Source organism: Crinia signifera, unplaced genomic scaffold (assembly GCF_055691185.1).
Source record: "Crinia signifera unplaced genomic scaffold, ASM5569118v1 HAP2_SCAFFOLD_97, whole genome shotgun sequence".
Taxonomy (NCBI): Eukaryota; Metazoa; Chordata; class Amphibia; order Anura; family Myobatrachidae; genus Crinia; species Crinia signifera.
The window spans coordinates 121,924-140,405 of NW_028142851.1; the positions used below are offsets into that span (position 1 = coordinate 121,924).

Sequence of the window (18,482 nt, forward strand, 5' to 3'; positions counted from 1 at the left end):
AGTGATTAGCCTCAGACATGGGGTATATGACATTGGAGTGTATGGTATGTATAAAAACATAGAGGTACATTTACTAAGATGGGAGTTCTATTGATGGGATGTTGCCCATAGCAACCAATCAGATTCCATATATTATCTTCTAGAAGGAGCTACATATAAAAGTAGAATCTGATTGGTTGCTATGGGCAACATCCCATGTCCAATAGAACTCCCATCTTAGTAAATTTACCCCATAGAATTTTCCATCTATTCTGCCCATTTCTCATTTACCGTTTTGGTAACATCAGCCAGATTTGTTTCTGATATCTTGTAAGGATATTCCTAGCCCTATCCCAAGTGTGTTTCATTTGTTCTACTGTCTCAGCCTCTACTACAGGGCTGGGCAATAAGCGGCCCTCCAGCTGTTGACGGACTACACATCCCAGCATGCCTTTCATCAGTTTAAGCATGGCCAAATAGCAAAACTAAGGCAAAGCATGCTGAAATGTGTAGTTCATCAACAGCTGGAGGGCCGCTTATTGCCCAGCCCTGCTCTACTAGCTCTGATGGGAGGCTGTTCCACTAAACCACTATCCTTGTCTGTGAAGTCATTTTTCCTCATATTTCCTTTGAACCTACCTCCTTTCAGTTCTATCCTTCTGGAGATACGGCTTCCAGAGCTGGACAATGTATTCTAGATGAGGCTGTACCTATGGCCTATACGGTGTCTCTATTACTTCTTTCTGCAGCTAATCCTCAGACTTGTCTTCCTCATTGTTTCCCTGCCTTCAAGTCATCTGAAATGCTGGTTCCTCTATCTCTCTCCTCCTCAGTAGTTTCCATTATAGTACCCTTGATACTCTATTTAGCCTTTGGATTTTACTGTTTTTATTACATGAGCCCCTTTCCTAGCACTGTTGTATATGATGTAATCACAGCCAGGAGTACGTTACATGGCAAGGACACAACAATGCGACCTCGCTGCCCAGTGGTGTCCTCATGCTGCAGATATGGAGAACAGATCTCCACTGGCTCCCGGCATTCCCCTGGAATGACCTCACTTCTGGAACCTCACCCCAGAATACCATGTAACCAGAATTCTGGAGTGTATGCACCAGGGAAACGTGTGCAGCAGGGTGGCCTGATAATCAGTTCATCACCCCTGACACAAGATCCACTCTGTATATAACATGGGGGTGGAAGAATCAAAAGAAAATAGTGTCTGGAGACTTTGAAATAGTCGGTTGGGAAGTGCAAAACACACCCTAGATATAGTTTTCATGAAAATTAAAATATTTTATTACAAATACAAGCAATAAAAAACCTCCAACAATTTCTGAGCAGTTTTGCAGGAAAAAATGGTAAGTGGTTAAACTGTAGTTGACACATTCACACCCATTCATCTAGTCTACCTTGAACTTCAGTCATTGGTTTACACCCTGTTGCATTCTTGTGTCATCTGCATAAAAGCATACTTTCCCTTCCCTGGTCCAAGTCTCCGGTTCCAATTCTGCAACCAAGATCTTATCCATTCATCTGTCACCAGGCTCAACCCAATCAGGTGCGATGAACTGGCACCCTCGAATCATTGCGACTGCCTGAACTGGCTGGTTGCCCCATAGGACTCTAAGCAGTTTGTGAGAATTTGGATAAAACTCATGCTGCAAGGGGTGCAAGTTCGGGTGCCGTTGCCAATGTTGAAATACTGCAGCACCAAACATTGATCGCATCAGCTCTTCATTTGATTGAGCCCTTAGCATCAACTCCTAAGCATTACAGTTCTAGCTTGTGCCTTCATAAGAACACACAAAGTAAAGAATAGAGAGATACAGTAGACACTATAGAAACACTGCAATGTAAGAAAAAACACCTAGAATAAAACATGAAGTACATAGTAAAGTAGAAATAATTATTTGAGGCTGAAAATATGTAAAGATGCAAGTGGGCTCAGATAATAGTTGAACAGTTCCTGGTGGAAAGACGACTCACCACGGGTGACTTGTGCAATTGTTGAGCAGGTTCTGGCCCCTGGCCCCCGGACAGTATCAGGCTGTGATAAGGTGGCTGGTGGAGACTTTACTTTCAGTTGGAGCAGTTTCTCTGAGCTGAATGTAGACAGCTTGAGGGGTGTAAGCTGCACTGACACTGCAGGCAGAGAGAACGCAATCTCACGGGGGTCCTTTGTACTCTTTGGGGTGCTGGGTGTATCCGAAGGTTGCTGTAGGCAAAGCGTGTATAACATTACTTACATTAAAAGAATGGACCTTTTATATAAAAAGATACAATAAAGGATACATTAACTAAAGCTTCTAAAAATTAAAACAGGTGATGTTGCCTATATCAACCAATCCGATTCTGCTTTTCATTGCTCTATTGCATCCAAACAATGATAGAATCTGATTTGTTGCTATGGGGAACATCATCTCTTTATTTTTAAAAGATGCAATAAATTTGCCTCAGAGTGTGCGTGTCCCATATATTGTGCTCTCATATAGACAGTAGCATAATATCTACCTTCTACATATACCCACTAGTTTTTCTCCCTGATTACTATTAAACCTACATCATTCTCCTTCAGTGTTCACACACATTTTACAATAAAAGCCGTGAACCCTGCATCCATTAAAACAACAGTTATTCAATAAGGCACTGCAGACTGGTTGCAGTCCACACCCCAGTGGTCAGGATGCCAGCAGTCAGTATACAGGCACCAGCATCTCGACTGGCTTCAGAATACTGGCTCCAGATCTTCTAAAGGGTCAGGATGCTGTCACCGGAATACCGACAGCAGGCATCCCGATTGGTAAGTGACCGGGGCTGGCTAGCTTTTGGTCTGGGAAGTGGGCTGTTAGGGTTAGGCTGCGGCAAGGGGCATTAGGGTTAAGGCTGTGGGAAGAGAAGGGTTAGGCACTTAGAAGAGGGTGTTAAGATGCGTACACACAGGCATTTATTGCTGCCAATATGGTCGCTGAGCAACCATATTGCCAGCGATTGGGGTGTGCACCGGCGATAAATCGCCAGGTGCGTGCTCGCGTTTTTAGCCCTATAAATCGCGTGGGGCGGAGGAACGCGTCCTCCGACCTTTTCATACCCCTACTATCCACTTCGGCGCTTCGGGGTGGCGTGGATAGTGGGGGGGGGGGGGGGGTGCCTAAAACCTCATTGATACAATGATATAATTGTATAGGTAATGTAATGCCATCGTACACACTATATATGCGGCAGGTGCGATGCGTTCCCCCGGGACTAAGAAAGCAGTGAATAAATTTACATAGGAAAATGGATCGCATCTCATTGGCCGTTACAATGGCCCATGCGATGCGATTTTCCTACGGTGCCGTACATAGGAAACTTGGGCACCGTGATAATAAACAAGTACCATCAGGTTTAATGCAGGATATATTTTTTTTCAAGGTCATCCTTTAATCGGACGTATTTTGAAGTGATGGTCAGGTGTGCTATTCAAATGTTTTGTTCATTAGACGTCTAATCTGTTGTAGTTGGTCTTAATTATTACGCCCATTTATTCACCTTTTTTAAGCCCACGCCCATTTCATCCCTTTTTAATATGACAGATTTCATATATTGGGGGGAACTCAGTTTTAGGTGTCAGTTTTTCACACCTTACTTTTCATTTTTTTTCCTTTGGTCATCTCATGTGGTATTGGTGGGCTGAAATATCACGCCCATAATATCCCTGCTATTCATATCATGCAGAGGATTTTCGCACCATTTTTACCCCCACCCCACACACTATTTTGAGCCTCAGTTTTTACCTCCGCCTTACTCCACAGAGTTTTGGTGCACTTTTTTTAGTGCAAGGTTGAAAGGGGTGACTGAGAAGTAAAGGGGGGAAGGGAGAAGTGTGGATGGGGAATGTAGAGGTGCAGGGGTCACAGAGATATGGTGTGTGGGGGGGGGCAAACAGATGTGCAAGGGGGATGGAGATATGCGGTGGGGATAGAGATGTGCAAAGGTGTCAGGGGGATTTGGTGGAGTACACCACAGAAACACAGAAGCTCGTGGTTCTCATTCGAACCCAAATCGCTGGGCCTTCAATCTGATATCAGGCTGGTCCATATGGGTCAATTGGGTAAACCGATTTTTTTTTTATGTCTGAAATGTAATTTCATGGCTGTTCATGTTTCTCTGGAACCAAAATGTCCAGTTTCACAGAACCAAAATCATTTGAAGCCCATTCAAAAGTTCTTCAATATGGATAGATACTGGTCTCATGTGAATGGGTCAGTTGTTTCCGAAGATATAGCTGGTTTAACAATATAGCAGGTTAAGAGGGGGGGGTTCCTCTCCCCCTCACACCAGAAAATGCAGGGACTAGGCTGGTGTAAAAGGGGCCAACCCGGGAATGTCCATGCATGATCCTGGGACCATATTCCTGGGTAGGTTCCTGCATTTTCTGGTGTGAAAGGGGTATTATTTAAAATAGCTGGGACCTGCTGTGCTCTGAATACAGCCGGACAGCCTCCCTCTCTCTGCCTGGCTGTCACTTCTGCCCGGTGGCTGTCCCCCTGTTACACGAGCATGTATTTCCCCTTGGCAATGAGCATGGAACCCCTGGCAATGAGCATGGAGTTAAGCAGCACTTATGTAGCATAATTTTTAATAGGCATTAAGGTGTTTGGCATAATACGTAATGGACATTATGTTGTAAATTTTTAATGCGCGCAATGTCCCTGTTTGTGAAGCATATTGTGAATTTTGGCTCTATCCATGAGGCATTATGTGAGTTTTGGCTCATTCTCCATTTGGGATCACGTGTAAGGGGCAAGTATAATGGGGTCTAGTATTTTGTTGCATAATGTGTAGAAGTTGTATATGGTGTGGTACACTACACTCAAGGACACGCCCCCTTTTGAGTGACCACACCCCCTTTTCCGGAGCGCGCCTCCGGCGCACTCAAAACTACATCCTTCACTTTTGTCGCCAAGGTGGGCCTGTGTACTGTAAATGCCAAGGCCTATTTTAAATCCCATTCCCACTCTCTCTCTGCTCTCCTCTCTCTGAGCATGTACATTGGCCCTACTAACACCCCCCTCCCATCATGGTGCCCCCGTATCATTTACTTCTGGATCCACCCCTGGTAAAACATATATTTTTGTGCTATGATTTTACATATTAGACCTTGCCCCCCCCCCCCCCCCCCCCTCCCCCTCCCCTGTTTTAAGTACCCTGGGCTCTACCCAGTGCTACGGTGCACTGTAGGCTGATTGCGGAGAAAACTGGAGAGAATGCAAAGACAGTCAGAAAAGACCAGAATAGATGTACTGCTATGCACTATAAAGAAAGACCACAACAAGATGAAAATAACCCCTTTTGATTACTTTATCCTTACTACCTCATAAAAAAAAATGAAATCTCATTCAATAAAACATTTATTTCTAAAATAATTTAGACGACTATTAAAAAGTGTGAAAATTATCACCAAACATTTGAATACAAAGCCCATTGAAAATGACTGATATAAAAGATGTTAAAAAAACCTGTCAACTTTTAAAAGACAGGGAAGAATTGAATACTACACTAATATCACAATATATATCAGTTGTGAAAAAAAGTGAGAATAGGCGTGAAAAAGGAAACAAAACAACTGAATGCCCCCCAATGTATTCAGAGCAGACACTATACCAGTATGAGTTGCTATTGTGAGAATCTGGGTACACAATGATTGGCAATATGTGTTTATGGGACTTAATAGGAAATTCTAGTCAAATGCAGGTAATTCACAGCCAGCGACTGCGTATTCAAAAGCGCTGCAGAATTTGTATGCGCTATATAAGAAACTTAATAAATAAATATGCGGCTTAGTTCCTACGCACATTGTGAGCAGCTACAGGGTTACTCAGAAACTATGTGAGACCAATGGTGCGTCTTTGTATTGAAGCACTCTGGGTCTGATTTAGACCTGATCTCTCATCTGCAAAGTTGCAGATCACTGCAAGTATATAGCCACTGCCCAGACTGAAAGAAAACCCACCTTGTGCATGTCTGCGAATGAATTGCAAGAATACTGCAGATCACTATGCAATCACAAACCCATACGCAATTCACAAGCCATCAAATGGTTTTTCCAGTCTGTGCAAATGTGAGCAATTCTGACCCTACCGGTCAACTGTGACCGAGACCGCGTCAAGCTGCACAGCAGGGATGGGAACAGCTGGGCAGCGTCTGAGTGTGTGCTCAGTCTAATCCCGAAATCCTGGGAGTCTCCAATCCTTGGATTAACAAGAGTTATTAGGAGAGTCACAAGTTCTTTCAGCAGAGTGGATGTGAAGTTGTTCATCCCAAATACAAAAGCGTATCTGCTCCTAGTGACCGTCACAGCAATGTTCATCATTATTATTATTATTGTATTGCTGATCATGTAGGACAGGCCTGGCAAACCTGTGGCTCTCCAGATGTTGTCAAACTACAAATCCCATCATGCCTTACCACAGTTTGCTATAAGGGAGTGTTAAAAATGTGGCAAGGTATGCTGGTATTTGTAGTTTCACAACATCTAGAGAGCCACAGGTTGCCCTGTCCTGATGTAGTATATCTTAAATACAATATAGCATAGGCCACTCAGATAGTGGTTGTCATGGCCATGGCTGTGGCAAAACCGTCCACTGCGCATAGGACAGACACAGCCAGCTCTCCTCCAATCTGCTGTCATGCGATCCATTATGCAACTAGTCCTAGCAAAGCTGCTACAGTTTCCACTTCTCCATTAAGCATAAAGACACTGTCTGTGTTTTCTAAGAGATGTTCCCAGAGGGCTGGGAAGCATCTGTCGCTTGGTGGGAGCCAACTGTCACAAGTACCCACCATATTCATTAGCATCTGGTGTTGGAAGTACAGCACTCACAGATCTCCTGCCGTTGCTGCTTGAGGAACATGACCACCACCTTGCAGCAGCAGTGCACAGCATTCCTGTCTGTATGCTTGATCTGGTCATTTAAACATTCCGAACTTGGCTCATTCATGCTGGGCGTGGGCAAGAAAATGGAGATGATAAAAGCCACTGACGCACTTCCTAAGGAAATAATGTTCAGGTGGTAGTACGTCACCATGAGCGGACCACTCAGAGCTCCTATGGCATATCATTACAGCTCTTAGGTACAGATGATCTTAGGCGTCAATGACATAGGAAGAGGTTTCAAAACTGTAAATAGGTCGGGCAGTGGACATGGTGGGGAGGGCTGTAGAGAGTCTATTGAGGGGGAGGTGGGTACGATGAAGTTAGTAAGGAATACAAATAAGTCTAGGGGAGAAATTAAATAATGTTAGAGACGCAACTAAAAATAAACAAACTAAGATACTTACTGGCTAATGCAAGAAGCTTAGCAGGAAAAATCGGAGAACTAGAAACTGTGGTCACTAGGGATGATTATGACATTATTGGTATTACAGAAACATGGTGTAACGAGTCGCACAACTGGGCATTCAACATGGAGGGATATACACTCTACAGAAAAGACAGGGAAAATAGAAGGGACGGGCATGTGTGCCTTTATGTAAAAAATAACTTAACATCGTGTGAGAAAGAAATGAACACAGGTACAGAGGAAGATAACACAGAGGCCATGTGGGCAGAGATAACTGATAATAAAAAAAACTAATAATACAATTTTCTCTACTTTGTGTCTACTTTTAAACCAAAATCAAAAAATCGTCAGATATGGGGCAGGTATTAAGTATGGGGGATTTTAACTTACCGGACATTGATTGGAAAAACGAAACATTTAAAACAGCTAAAAGCAGTGGGTTCCTAAGCTTACTCAAAGATCAGTTTATCACACAAACGGTAGAAGCTCCAACTCGTAATGAGGCACTATTGGATTTAGCATTAAAAAAAAAAATAACAAATTTAGTTTCAAACACCAAAGTAATAGAACATTTAGGGAACAGTGACCACAACATGGTTTTACGGGAAATCAACTTCTGTAAACTACAACATCAAGGACCGGCAAAAATACTAAACTTCAGAAAAGCTAACTTTGATTTATTCAGGGAAGCCCTAAAAGAAATTGTGTGGTAAGCGGAATTTGAGGGGAAAAATGCAGAGGAAATGTGGGATACACTAAAAAAATGTGCTTGAATCACTAACTATCATATACATACCAAAAGTAAATTCATTAAAAAAGCCATCATGGTTGGACAAAAAAGTAAGGACAGCAATCAACAATAAAACAAGAGCATTCCAATTCTATAAAAATAATGTAAATGAGGAGGCGTTCAACAAGTACAAAGAATCAAACAAAACTTGTAAAGGGGTAATCAAAGTAGCTAAAAGGGAAAATGAAGAGCGCATAGCCACTGAAAGCAAAACCAACCCCAAGAAGTTTTTCCAAGTACATCAATAGTAAGCGAATAATTAAAGAGAACATAGGCCCATTAACCGATATCAATGGTAAAAGGTTTACGGAAGATAAGGGAAAAGCTGAACTGTTAAATGGGTTCTTCTCATCAGTGTTTAGTAGGGGAGGGCAGACAGTGGAACGCACATGTAACACAAATGGGACGAATAAGCCGGATCTCAATATAAATTTCACAACCGAGGAAATAATATTGAGGCTCAGCAAAATCAAGCCGGATCTCAATATAAATTTCACAACCGAGGAAATAATATTGAGGCTCAGCAAAATCAAACCAAACAAATCACCAGGGCCAGATGGGATGCATCCTAGGGTACTAATGGAATTAAGGGAGGAACTAGCGACCCCTCTATATTACATTTTTGATAATTCACTATCATCAGTATCATAATACCCCTGTTCCACTAGCAGAAATAACCCAGAAATTTCAGAGGGGGGGGGGGGGCATCTACCTGGGTTTTCTGGTAGTGGAAATGCTCCCATGTCAAATAACCCAGTTTGGATACCCTGGCAATCCAACCCAGGTAATGATCAGGGTTAAACCCAGGACGATACCTGGTCCAGGGATAGCGGAAATGCTCCCAATCCGGAATATTTTAGATACAGAGCTGACTGGAGCTTCTGGAGTATGTTCATGTGCATTTTGTACATATTTATGTGCAGTTTTTACATGTCTAGGTAGACCAATGGCTCCGGTATACTGCAAACAGTTTTCACAAAAGTATTACATGACTTATATGAAGATACTTTTGTAACGGTTTCATAATGAATATTTGGTGTCAAAACCAGCACACTTTTTCAAATAGATATTTGTGGTCTCTTCATTAATCAGGAAATATTTTTTTTAATGGTGGCCCTTTTGGGTAATGGTGGCCCTGTTTTGTGAACTCCCCTTTAAGCCCTTTAAAGACTGTAGGCATTTTCCTATGAAATCTATAGGAAAAATAGTCCTTAATCAGGTTAAGTGTAAACGGGGCTGATCCAGCAATTTACCGGGTAGCACTGTAGTGGAAATGTTTCTTAAACCCAGGTCCAACCCAGTATCGATCCGGGTACAAATTACCGGGTCTGACCCAGGTTGCTAGTGGAAAAGGGGTATATTTCACATCTTAGTAAATTTCACCTATTATCTCGATCTTCAATATCAAACAATCATAAATGAGTGATCTCTTTATCTATATAATGTAAATATAATAATAAAAAAACAAAAAATATACACAAATATACATAACTAATACATCTTAGTGGTCACAGAGACAACATAAGTTGTTAGAACTAACTAAATATCCGTATCAACTTCCTTGTATATTTTGCTCATTTGACCAGCGACAAAACTGGTAATATAGCCGCAGCCACGCATTTAGAGAAATACGCCAGATCTCAAATGGGTAATACCTCACAATCAGGACTTATGACTCCCCAAAACACTCCTTCTAAAGGCAATAACCCCACTGCCACCCCTGAAATTACACTGCAGCAGAATCTGGAGGCCATCGTCAATTGGTAACAGTGTCTGACTGAAAAATTAAATGGTGTACAGACAGATATTACCCTGATCAAACATGTTGTTAAAGCTGTAAAAGAAAGGATAAAGGAGGCCGAAAGCTGGATTTCTATGTTGGAAGACTCCAATACTAAACTGGCTAGTAAAGTAGACAAGTTGGCAGTACAAGTTTGTGATACCTGTTGTCAGCGCTGCTCCCAGTCTGTCTTGCTTAAGCTCACCCTGTCTGCTGCTCACTGCCGTTGATAGATACAGATGTACCGGTCACGAACAGGAGCTCCCACCGAACTGTACTCTGCCCTGCACCGCCTCCCCCTCTGACCGCCACTGCCACACGCCTAATCCAGGATCCAGCCAGCCACGCCAATCAGCTCCCCTGGATGTCTCGCCAGGGAGCTCCTGCCTCAAGCTCCCTAATCCTGCTTAGCCGTGGTCCGTCTCTCCAAGATACTGCCATTTTTAGTGGATATTTTGCACATCTCTCACAGATGTTGGCACTCAAAGGGTTAAATCGCTTTGCACAATCACTGGCGCACATCGCTGACCCTTTCTGAGCGATCTAGATTCCTGGAAGCTCAAGGGAAATTGCCCATGCTAAATGGCTGACGCAATCACTATGTGTGTATGCCCCATTACATCCTTTGTTTTTAATATGGCTAAACCAATGGTTTTCAAACTGTGTGACGTGGCTCCCTGGGGTGCCTTGAGACACTTGCAGGGGTGCCTTGGATTGGTGGTCCAGGATCAATTCAAATCATTTATGGTCAATGTAAAAGGCTAAAACCTTGCTGGTGGGTTGCCAATAATAAAATAGGTGGACAAACAGAAGCTAATCCTCTGCCTCACCCATAATTAAACCTATGTATGACATATGAAACAATTTACTTAATTTCTGAATAAGAAACTTTTGGCCCAGGGTGCCATGATAAAACAATTCTGATGCTCTAGGGTGCCGTGATTTAAAAAGTTTGGGACCCACTGGGCTAAACAATAGTTGTTAATAAAACCTACTATAAACAGGACATTCATCATTTTCAGGGGATTACTCCGTTGCTGGGCTCTGTTGTGTTTGCCTCCCATTAAAAATATCCCTCCCAAAATGGCCAGTTTAGGAAGGACGTTTTTAACCCTTGGAGTTCACATTTCTTATATGCATTTAAATAAAAAAAATTGTGTAAAAAAGAGATTATATTTCCTATATAAAGTACACAATACAGGTCATTACGATGAATACAAAGGTTGCTTGCCAATCTTCACACCTATTTGACACATTCGCTTGGCACCAAAAGGGTTAATGTGGGCAGATGTGACAGACCCCGGAAGCAGCTGCCAGAGTTGATTTTAAGTGCTGTGAAACATTGGTCGATTATTAAAGTCATTTAGGTCAGTGGAGAGGATGTTCAGGGTTCCATGATATCCAAAATCAGCAAGAGGATAGGTTAAAATATGCTTTTGTGAAACCCTCAATATATTAATATCTGGTATAAATGGCTAATGTTTTTTAAAGATTCAACAGCAGCACATTTTAGCCTGTTGCTGGGTCCCAATTCTGAGAAAGCAACATTTCATATGGATATTCTGGACCAGTTAAAAACTTTAATGCAAAAATTGAAGCTTCATGACTTATTCATTATTTCATTATATTACGGTATACAGCCAGGTCATGTTTAATATTTTTAGAAGAGAAGATCACAAGCTTCACAAATAGATAAATGACTTAAGGCCCATAGACACAGGGCGATTTCAGCCCTATTTCTAAGCGATCTTCGACAAACATCTGTGTTTGCAGGCGGTTTGCAGCTTGATTGACCGGTGGGGTCATGTTGGGCAGGAGCCCTGGCATTTCAAAGGTGGGCAAGCCCATAAAAACGTTGGGAGTGCCCCGGCAAAAAGCAGGCATTTCTCAGCGTCAGCCCCCGCCAGAAGCCCCAGAAATCCTTGCAGCCACCGAGTGATTCCTAAGTTATGCGATGGTGGCTGCAAGCAGCAGGGACGGGAGAATAAATCATGCGATGCTAAGTACTCATCAAATGATTTCTCCTCTGTGCAGGCGCTGTGGACGGATGTGTACCCATACACAGCCATTCGTAGCACTGCTCAGCACACATGGTACAGTGTACATGTGTCTCAGTGATGTGTGCTGAGCCATCTGTGCTAACCTACATCGCTTAGCATGGGGCTGAAACCACCCTGTGAGTATGGCCCTTTATACATTCTCATGTCTTGTTTGATAAACAACCAATCTACTTATGTGTTTGTTTATCATTGACCAATCACATTATTATTACATTCAGCAAGAAAACTCCTTACTGACATACAAGGTAAAGTATGTATAAAGCTGCCCATACACGGTCCGTTTAACGCACAGGTCTTCAACCTGTGGCCCTCCAGATGTTGTGGAACTACATTTCCCAGCATGCCCTGACAGTTTTGGCATGCTCTTTATAGGAAAAAAAATGTGGCAATGCATGCTGGAACATGTAGTTTCACAACATCTGGAGGGCCATAGGATGAAGACCCCCACATACTTTTTGTACCGTACTATGTGATGCGCGGGAGCGCGCATCGCATAGTACAGAACGGAGCCGGCAAAAACAGAGCGTCTATGGGCTCCTTAATGTAGATATAGATCCAGCCTTACCACCATTCATTCTCAATTCTGGTTACCCACCTGTTTTTGGGCAGCAGCTCCCATTTGAAGTTGGCAGAACTTAATAGCTTGCTCTAGAGCAGCACCTTCATCCACCTAAGAGACAAATAAATGTTATCATAGCACTATCCTATAGGGCACAGTACAGTCAGTCGCCTGACATAGTGTTATGCAGATTGGTGTGTAGTTTGTGTCCAAACAGGCTGCAATTTGGCTTCAGATAGGAGTAAACAAAATCATTAAGCGGTTTACCACAGCCTGCGTAGATGCTACACAAAGGCAGGCACCCATTACTGGCATATGTACAAGGCTACGTACAGTCACACACAGGCAGGCCATCTATTACTGGCATATCTACAAGCTGCTAATTACAGTCACACACAAGCAGGACAGGCATTGCTGGTATATCTACCAGGCTACTTATGCTTCTTTCAGACCGCATAACTGGCTTTGACCCTGTATTTGAAAACGTTTCCAAAAACGGGTCTGCCAGGTAAAACCTCTTTCACACCAGCCTGTGGACTATCATGCTCCCCACTGTAAGCTTGACTAACCGGGAAAGGTGAGCACTCTAAATCATCCCCCCCCCCCCCCCCCCCTAAATACCGTTTCACACCCGTTCAGACACCCAAAAAACGGGTCTGAAACGGGTACACACACAGGCAGGCCATCCATTACTGGCATATCTACAAGGCTACTTACAGTGACACACAGGCAGGCCATCCATAACTGGCATATCTACAAGGCTACTTACAGTCACACACAGGCAGGCCATCCATTACTAGTATATCTACCAGGCTTCTTACAGTCACACACAGGCAGGCCAATCCATTATGGTATATCTACAAAGCAACTTACAGTCACACACAGGCAGGCCATGCATTACTGGTATATCTTCAAGGCTACTTACACAGTCACACACAGGCAGACCATGCATTACTGGTATATCTACCAGGCTACTTACACAGTCACACACAGGCAGGCCATCCATTACTGATATATCTACAAGGCTACTTACAGTCACACACAGGCAGGCCATCCATTACTGGCATATCTACCAGGCTACTTAGTCACACACAGGCAGGCCATCCACTACTGGCATATCTACCAGGCTACTTACAGTCACACACAGGCAGGCCATCCATTACTGGCATATCTACAAGGCTAATTACAGTAACACACAGGCAGGCCATCCATTACTGGTATATCTACAAGGCTACTTACAGTCACACACAGGCAGGCCATCCATTACTGGCATATCTACCAGGCTACTTAGTCACACACAGGCAGGCCATCCATTACTGGTATATCTACAAGGCTACTTACAGTCACACACAGGCAGGCCATCCATTACTGGCATATCTACAAGGCTAATTACAGTAACACATAGGCAGGCCATCCATTACTGGCATATCTACAAGGCTACTTACAGTCACACACAGGCAGGCTATCCATTACTGGTAGATCTACAAGGCTACTTACAGTCACACACAGGCAGGCCATCCAATACTGGTATATCTACAAGGCTACTTACAGTCACACACAGGCAGGCCATGCATTACTGGTATATCTACAAGGCTACTTACAGTCACATACAAGAAGACCATCCATTACTGTTTTGTGGTGAGTTTTGCTGGGGCAGGACAAACCTTATCTTTATTGTCACTATATGTACGTATGTCATTGTCAATTTTAACCCCTTAATTTCGCTACTAGTGGCTGTCTCCTTATCCTACTTTGGTGAATAATAAAGATAAAAGGAGCTCCCACTCATTTTAAAAAAATACAAGAAAAGGAATAAGTCCATAAATTTCTTTATTGAATCTGAGGAGTGCATCCAACACAAATTCTTTTTCTTCTTTGTGCAGGACAAACCTGCCCTGAAAGGTTTGTCCTGCACCAGCAAACCCTCCACTCAAGGGGTTAAGAGAGAGCAAAGTCAAGTATTAGATATTAATCAGGATATTTTATTCATGAATGCACTATTAGTGGTAGAATCATAAAAATAATTATAACATATAAAATATAATAATTCTGCAACATAAAAAACTTCACATCCACAATGTCCCAATTCTGCATATAAATGCAATAGTAGTACTAAATTCATATACACACACACACTCAGTAGATGGATGCTGGCACTCGGCTGCATTGCTGATATATAGCCCTGTGCCTTCAGCATAAGCATAAGCCAGATGCAGCTGGCCAATATATACTTGTAAGTGAAGGCTGCGGCACTCGGTCTTGTGAAATAACAAACCAAAAGCCCAGACTTGTAGGTTGACATTTCTGTACAACAAGCTGAAGGTCATTTTCTTTCTAAGTGTCCAGGTTGCTTTAAGTGTGGTTGTTTAATGTGTCAGTTCATGATAGCTGCCAATAGTTTTAATCATCCTCATTCTGGCAAGAAATTACTTATTCACCAGCATCTTACCTGTAAGACCTGTTTGTCATTTACCAAATCCTATGTCCGTGCGGTCTCACGCACAAAGGTAAAATTTAAAAAAAGAATGGCTAGCCACCGCTCTTCTTTTAAAGCTGCTTTGAAAAAATAGGAGCAGTGATCAGCCAGTAGCGCGGCACTTTTTTAAAATGAATCATCCCCTGACAAGCTTATGATATCGATATGATCGACCAGGTCGCATTATTGAAACGAGAGGCTGAGTGGATATAGCGTCTTGATGTTATCTCGCCTAGAGGCTTAAATTAATATTTGTCTTTTGCCTCTTTTTAAGACAAATTTTAAATATACATTGCGCTGTTTGACAACTGTCTTGCGTTATTTCTGAATACTTTTTGCATGTTTATTTTTAATTTTATGCATACTGTTTGTTTGTACGCATATATTGTATTCATGGTGATTAGTGCACTATGAGGAATGGGGTTAACCGATGATGTCACTACCCCCTGATTGGCAGGTGGGGGTGGCCGGAAGCTCCCTCCCTCAGGCACCTGTGGTGTTATTGAAGGTCTATGTCTGCACTTATTTGGTTGTATCCTGATGAGCACTGAAATGTTGACAAACAAGTCACTGTACTGTCATTTTTGAAGCTATCTGTGACCTGAGTGCCGCTCCCTATCTCCTGCATTTCAGCTTTGAAATAAGCTGAGAAGGCACCAGGAGAAGCTATTCATGGTACAGCATGGAGTGCAGGTCCACCTACTAAAAATTATTCAGAATATACATACACACACACATATATATATATATATATATATATACACATATATATATATATATATATACACACATACATACACTATATATATATATATATATATATATATATATATAGATAGATAGAAGACAGGGGCGGGCACTCCTCGCATCCAAGACAGCTGTAGCCGGGGTGCAGCGCACGTGGAATGGGTAGACGGCGGGGGGCTGCAGCACTCACTCGGACTTCTTCAATAAGAAAGCTCACACAGACAAGCAGGTGGCCGACGTTTCGGAGTTAATTCCGTTGTCCCTGCCTTGAAAACGGAATTAAATCCGAAACGTCGGCCACCTGCTTGTCTGTGTGAGCTTTCTTATTGAAGAAGTCCGAGTGAGTGCCGCAGCCCCCCGCCGTCTATATATATATATATATATATATATATATATATATATATATATATATATATATATATACATATATACAGGTTGAGTATCCCTTATCCAAAATGCTCGGGACCAGGAGAATTTTGGATAACGGATTATTCCGTATTTTGGAATATTTTAATATATCAATGATGTATTTTGAAGTATCTTGCATTTATGCTGTATAAACACATAATATACACACAAATATATTTTATTACCACATAAAATACACACAAATATATTTTAATTGTTCAAAAAACAAGGTTTCAAAACATGAAACAAAATGTGTGTACTATCTCAGCACTGAATTTAAATGCCAAGCAATCATTGTCTTGCACATATATAGTGCCAGTTACATATCATGTCCCCAGTGATGCTGTTACAAATGTCCCCAGTGAGTTTTTAGCAAAAAAAAAATTTTTTTCCACTTTCTGGAATGTCCGTATTTCGGAATAATTTGGATAACGGATATTCGGATACGGGATACTCGACCTGTATGTATATATATATATATATATATATATATATATATATATATATATATATATCTATATATCACACACATCCTTTTTTTTTTTTTTTTAAATGAATACATTTAAGAAAAACCTGTTGCAGGTCCAAAAAATACAAACAATATCCTAATGCAGGGGTTCCCAAACTTTTTTGAATCACGGCACCCTAGAGTATCAGAAGTTTTTCATGGCACCCCGAGGCCCAAAAAAAAAATTACACAATGAAGTAGATTGTGTTTATATGTGATCCTTAGGTTAATTTATGTAGTAAAGGGGACTATTTTCTTCTGTGTGTACACATATTCTATGATTGGCAGCCACCAGCACTGGTTTTGTCCATAAATAATTGACCATAAATATTTGAATTGGTCCAGGACCACCAACCCGTGGCACCCCTGCAAGTGTCCCATGGCACCCCAGGGAGCCACGGCACACAGTTTGGGAACCACTGTCCTAATGTCAAAAATTAGGAAAAAGCACTCTCCACAAGAAAAACATTTTTTTTTTTTAAATTAATAAATGAAAGAAAAACCTGTTGCAGGTTCAATCTCCAACGTTTCGGTCACAGCAGTGACCGTTGTCAAGGAGTGAGATCAGCCAATCAAAGATTCAGTATATGCAGCTTAAGTCAACGGAACAATCTCCAGGGGATGGGAGCCAGGAGATTGTTCTGGAGATTGTTCCGTTGACTTAAGCTGGGTACACATATGTACAATTTCATTTTTCTTGCGACCGTTCGATCGACCGAATTCACGTTCGTCCGTCCGAAACATACGACCGATCTGCGCGTACACATATGTACAATTTTACTTGCGACGTCCGATGTACTCCCGTCCAAACAATCGCAAGAAAAAGATTGTACCACTGTACACACTCTCCCGTTCTGGCTATTCGCACGATAAAAATGCACACAACATTATCATAATGGGCTGGATTAAAAGAGCATACCAAAACGAGGCGTGATCACGGAACAAAGAATCGTTCGTGTAGTACAGTGAATAGAGCCGTGACTATTCAGATCATTGCTAGCTGTACAGGATATACGTACGTACGTTCGTCTATCGGTGCATTTGGGCCTTTTTAATTATGAGCTTAAGGAGAAGGAAGGCTCGTGCGTGCATTTTGGCTGCTATGGCCATTAGATTGCAGGCTATTAAAAAAAGAAAAAGGACCAAGAATCGGAGCTGCTGGACCAGAGACTGGCTTCTGAGGAGAGACACCTTCTCCCACATGCCATTGCTACAGGTGATACGGGAGAACAATCCTGATGACTTCAGGAATTATCTCCGTATGGATGACGCTACCTTCATGGAGCTGCTGACACTGGTTACCCCTTTAATAGAAAGAGAGGACACCTATTTCAGGAGGCCTATTTCTGCAGAGCAGAGACTGGTGGCAACGCTGCGTTACCTGGCAACAGGCAGGACCCTTGCCGACCTGAGATTCACCACCGCAATATCATCTCAAGCGCTGGGGTTGATAATACCAGACACCTGTGATGCCATCGTCCAAGTTCTACAGGACAAATACATGAAGGTAAATATGGAAATTACATACATGTCCCCCATATGTATAGCTGTGCACATACCTGTACCCTATATGTATATCTTTACAATGCCTGTTAATTTAATCTTTTACACCAGTGGGTGGGGGGTCATTTTGATAAGGCGTGTAATAGCTTTGAGGCTGCAATGGGGAGGGCTGATGGGTCTAAAATCAACCCAGATTATTAATACGCATATACTTTTATATTGCAGTTTCCATCGACCAAGGAGGAGTGGCAAAATATTGCACGTGATTTCCGTGATCTTTGGAATTTCCCTAATTGTGGTGGAGCTATCGATGGCAAACACGTCAGAATCATGCCCCCTGCAAAGAG

The 18,482-nt window shown here is 42.2% G+C and overlaps 1 protein-coding gene across 6 annotated transcripts in view; it reads right to left on the bottom strand.

The window, feature by feature from the left end:
* The window catches only part of CABIN1 (calcineurin binding protein 1), a 245,997-nt gene that overhangs the window by 4,968 nt on the left and 222,547 nt on the right, over positions 1–18,482 (bottom strand). For all 6 annotated transcript variants that reach the window (XM_083168467.1, XM_083168471.1, XM_083168470.1 and 3 more), the window contains 2 exons: positions 12,530–12,604; positions 1,969–2,197 (listed from right to left, as the gene is read on the bottom strand). In XM_083168467.1, the coding sequence (XP_083024593.1) occupies positions 1,969–2,197; positions 12,530–12,604 (304 nt within the window). The remainder of the gene's footprint in view (positions 1–1,968; positions 2,198–12,529; positions 12,605–18,482) is intronic.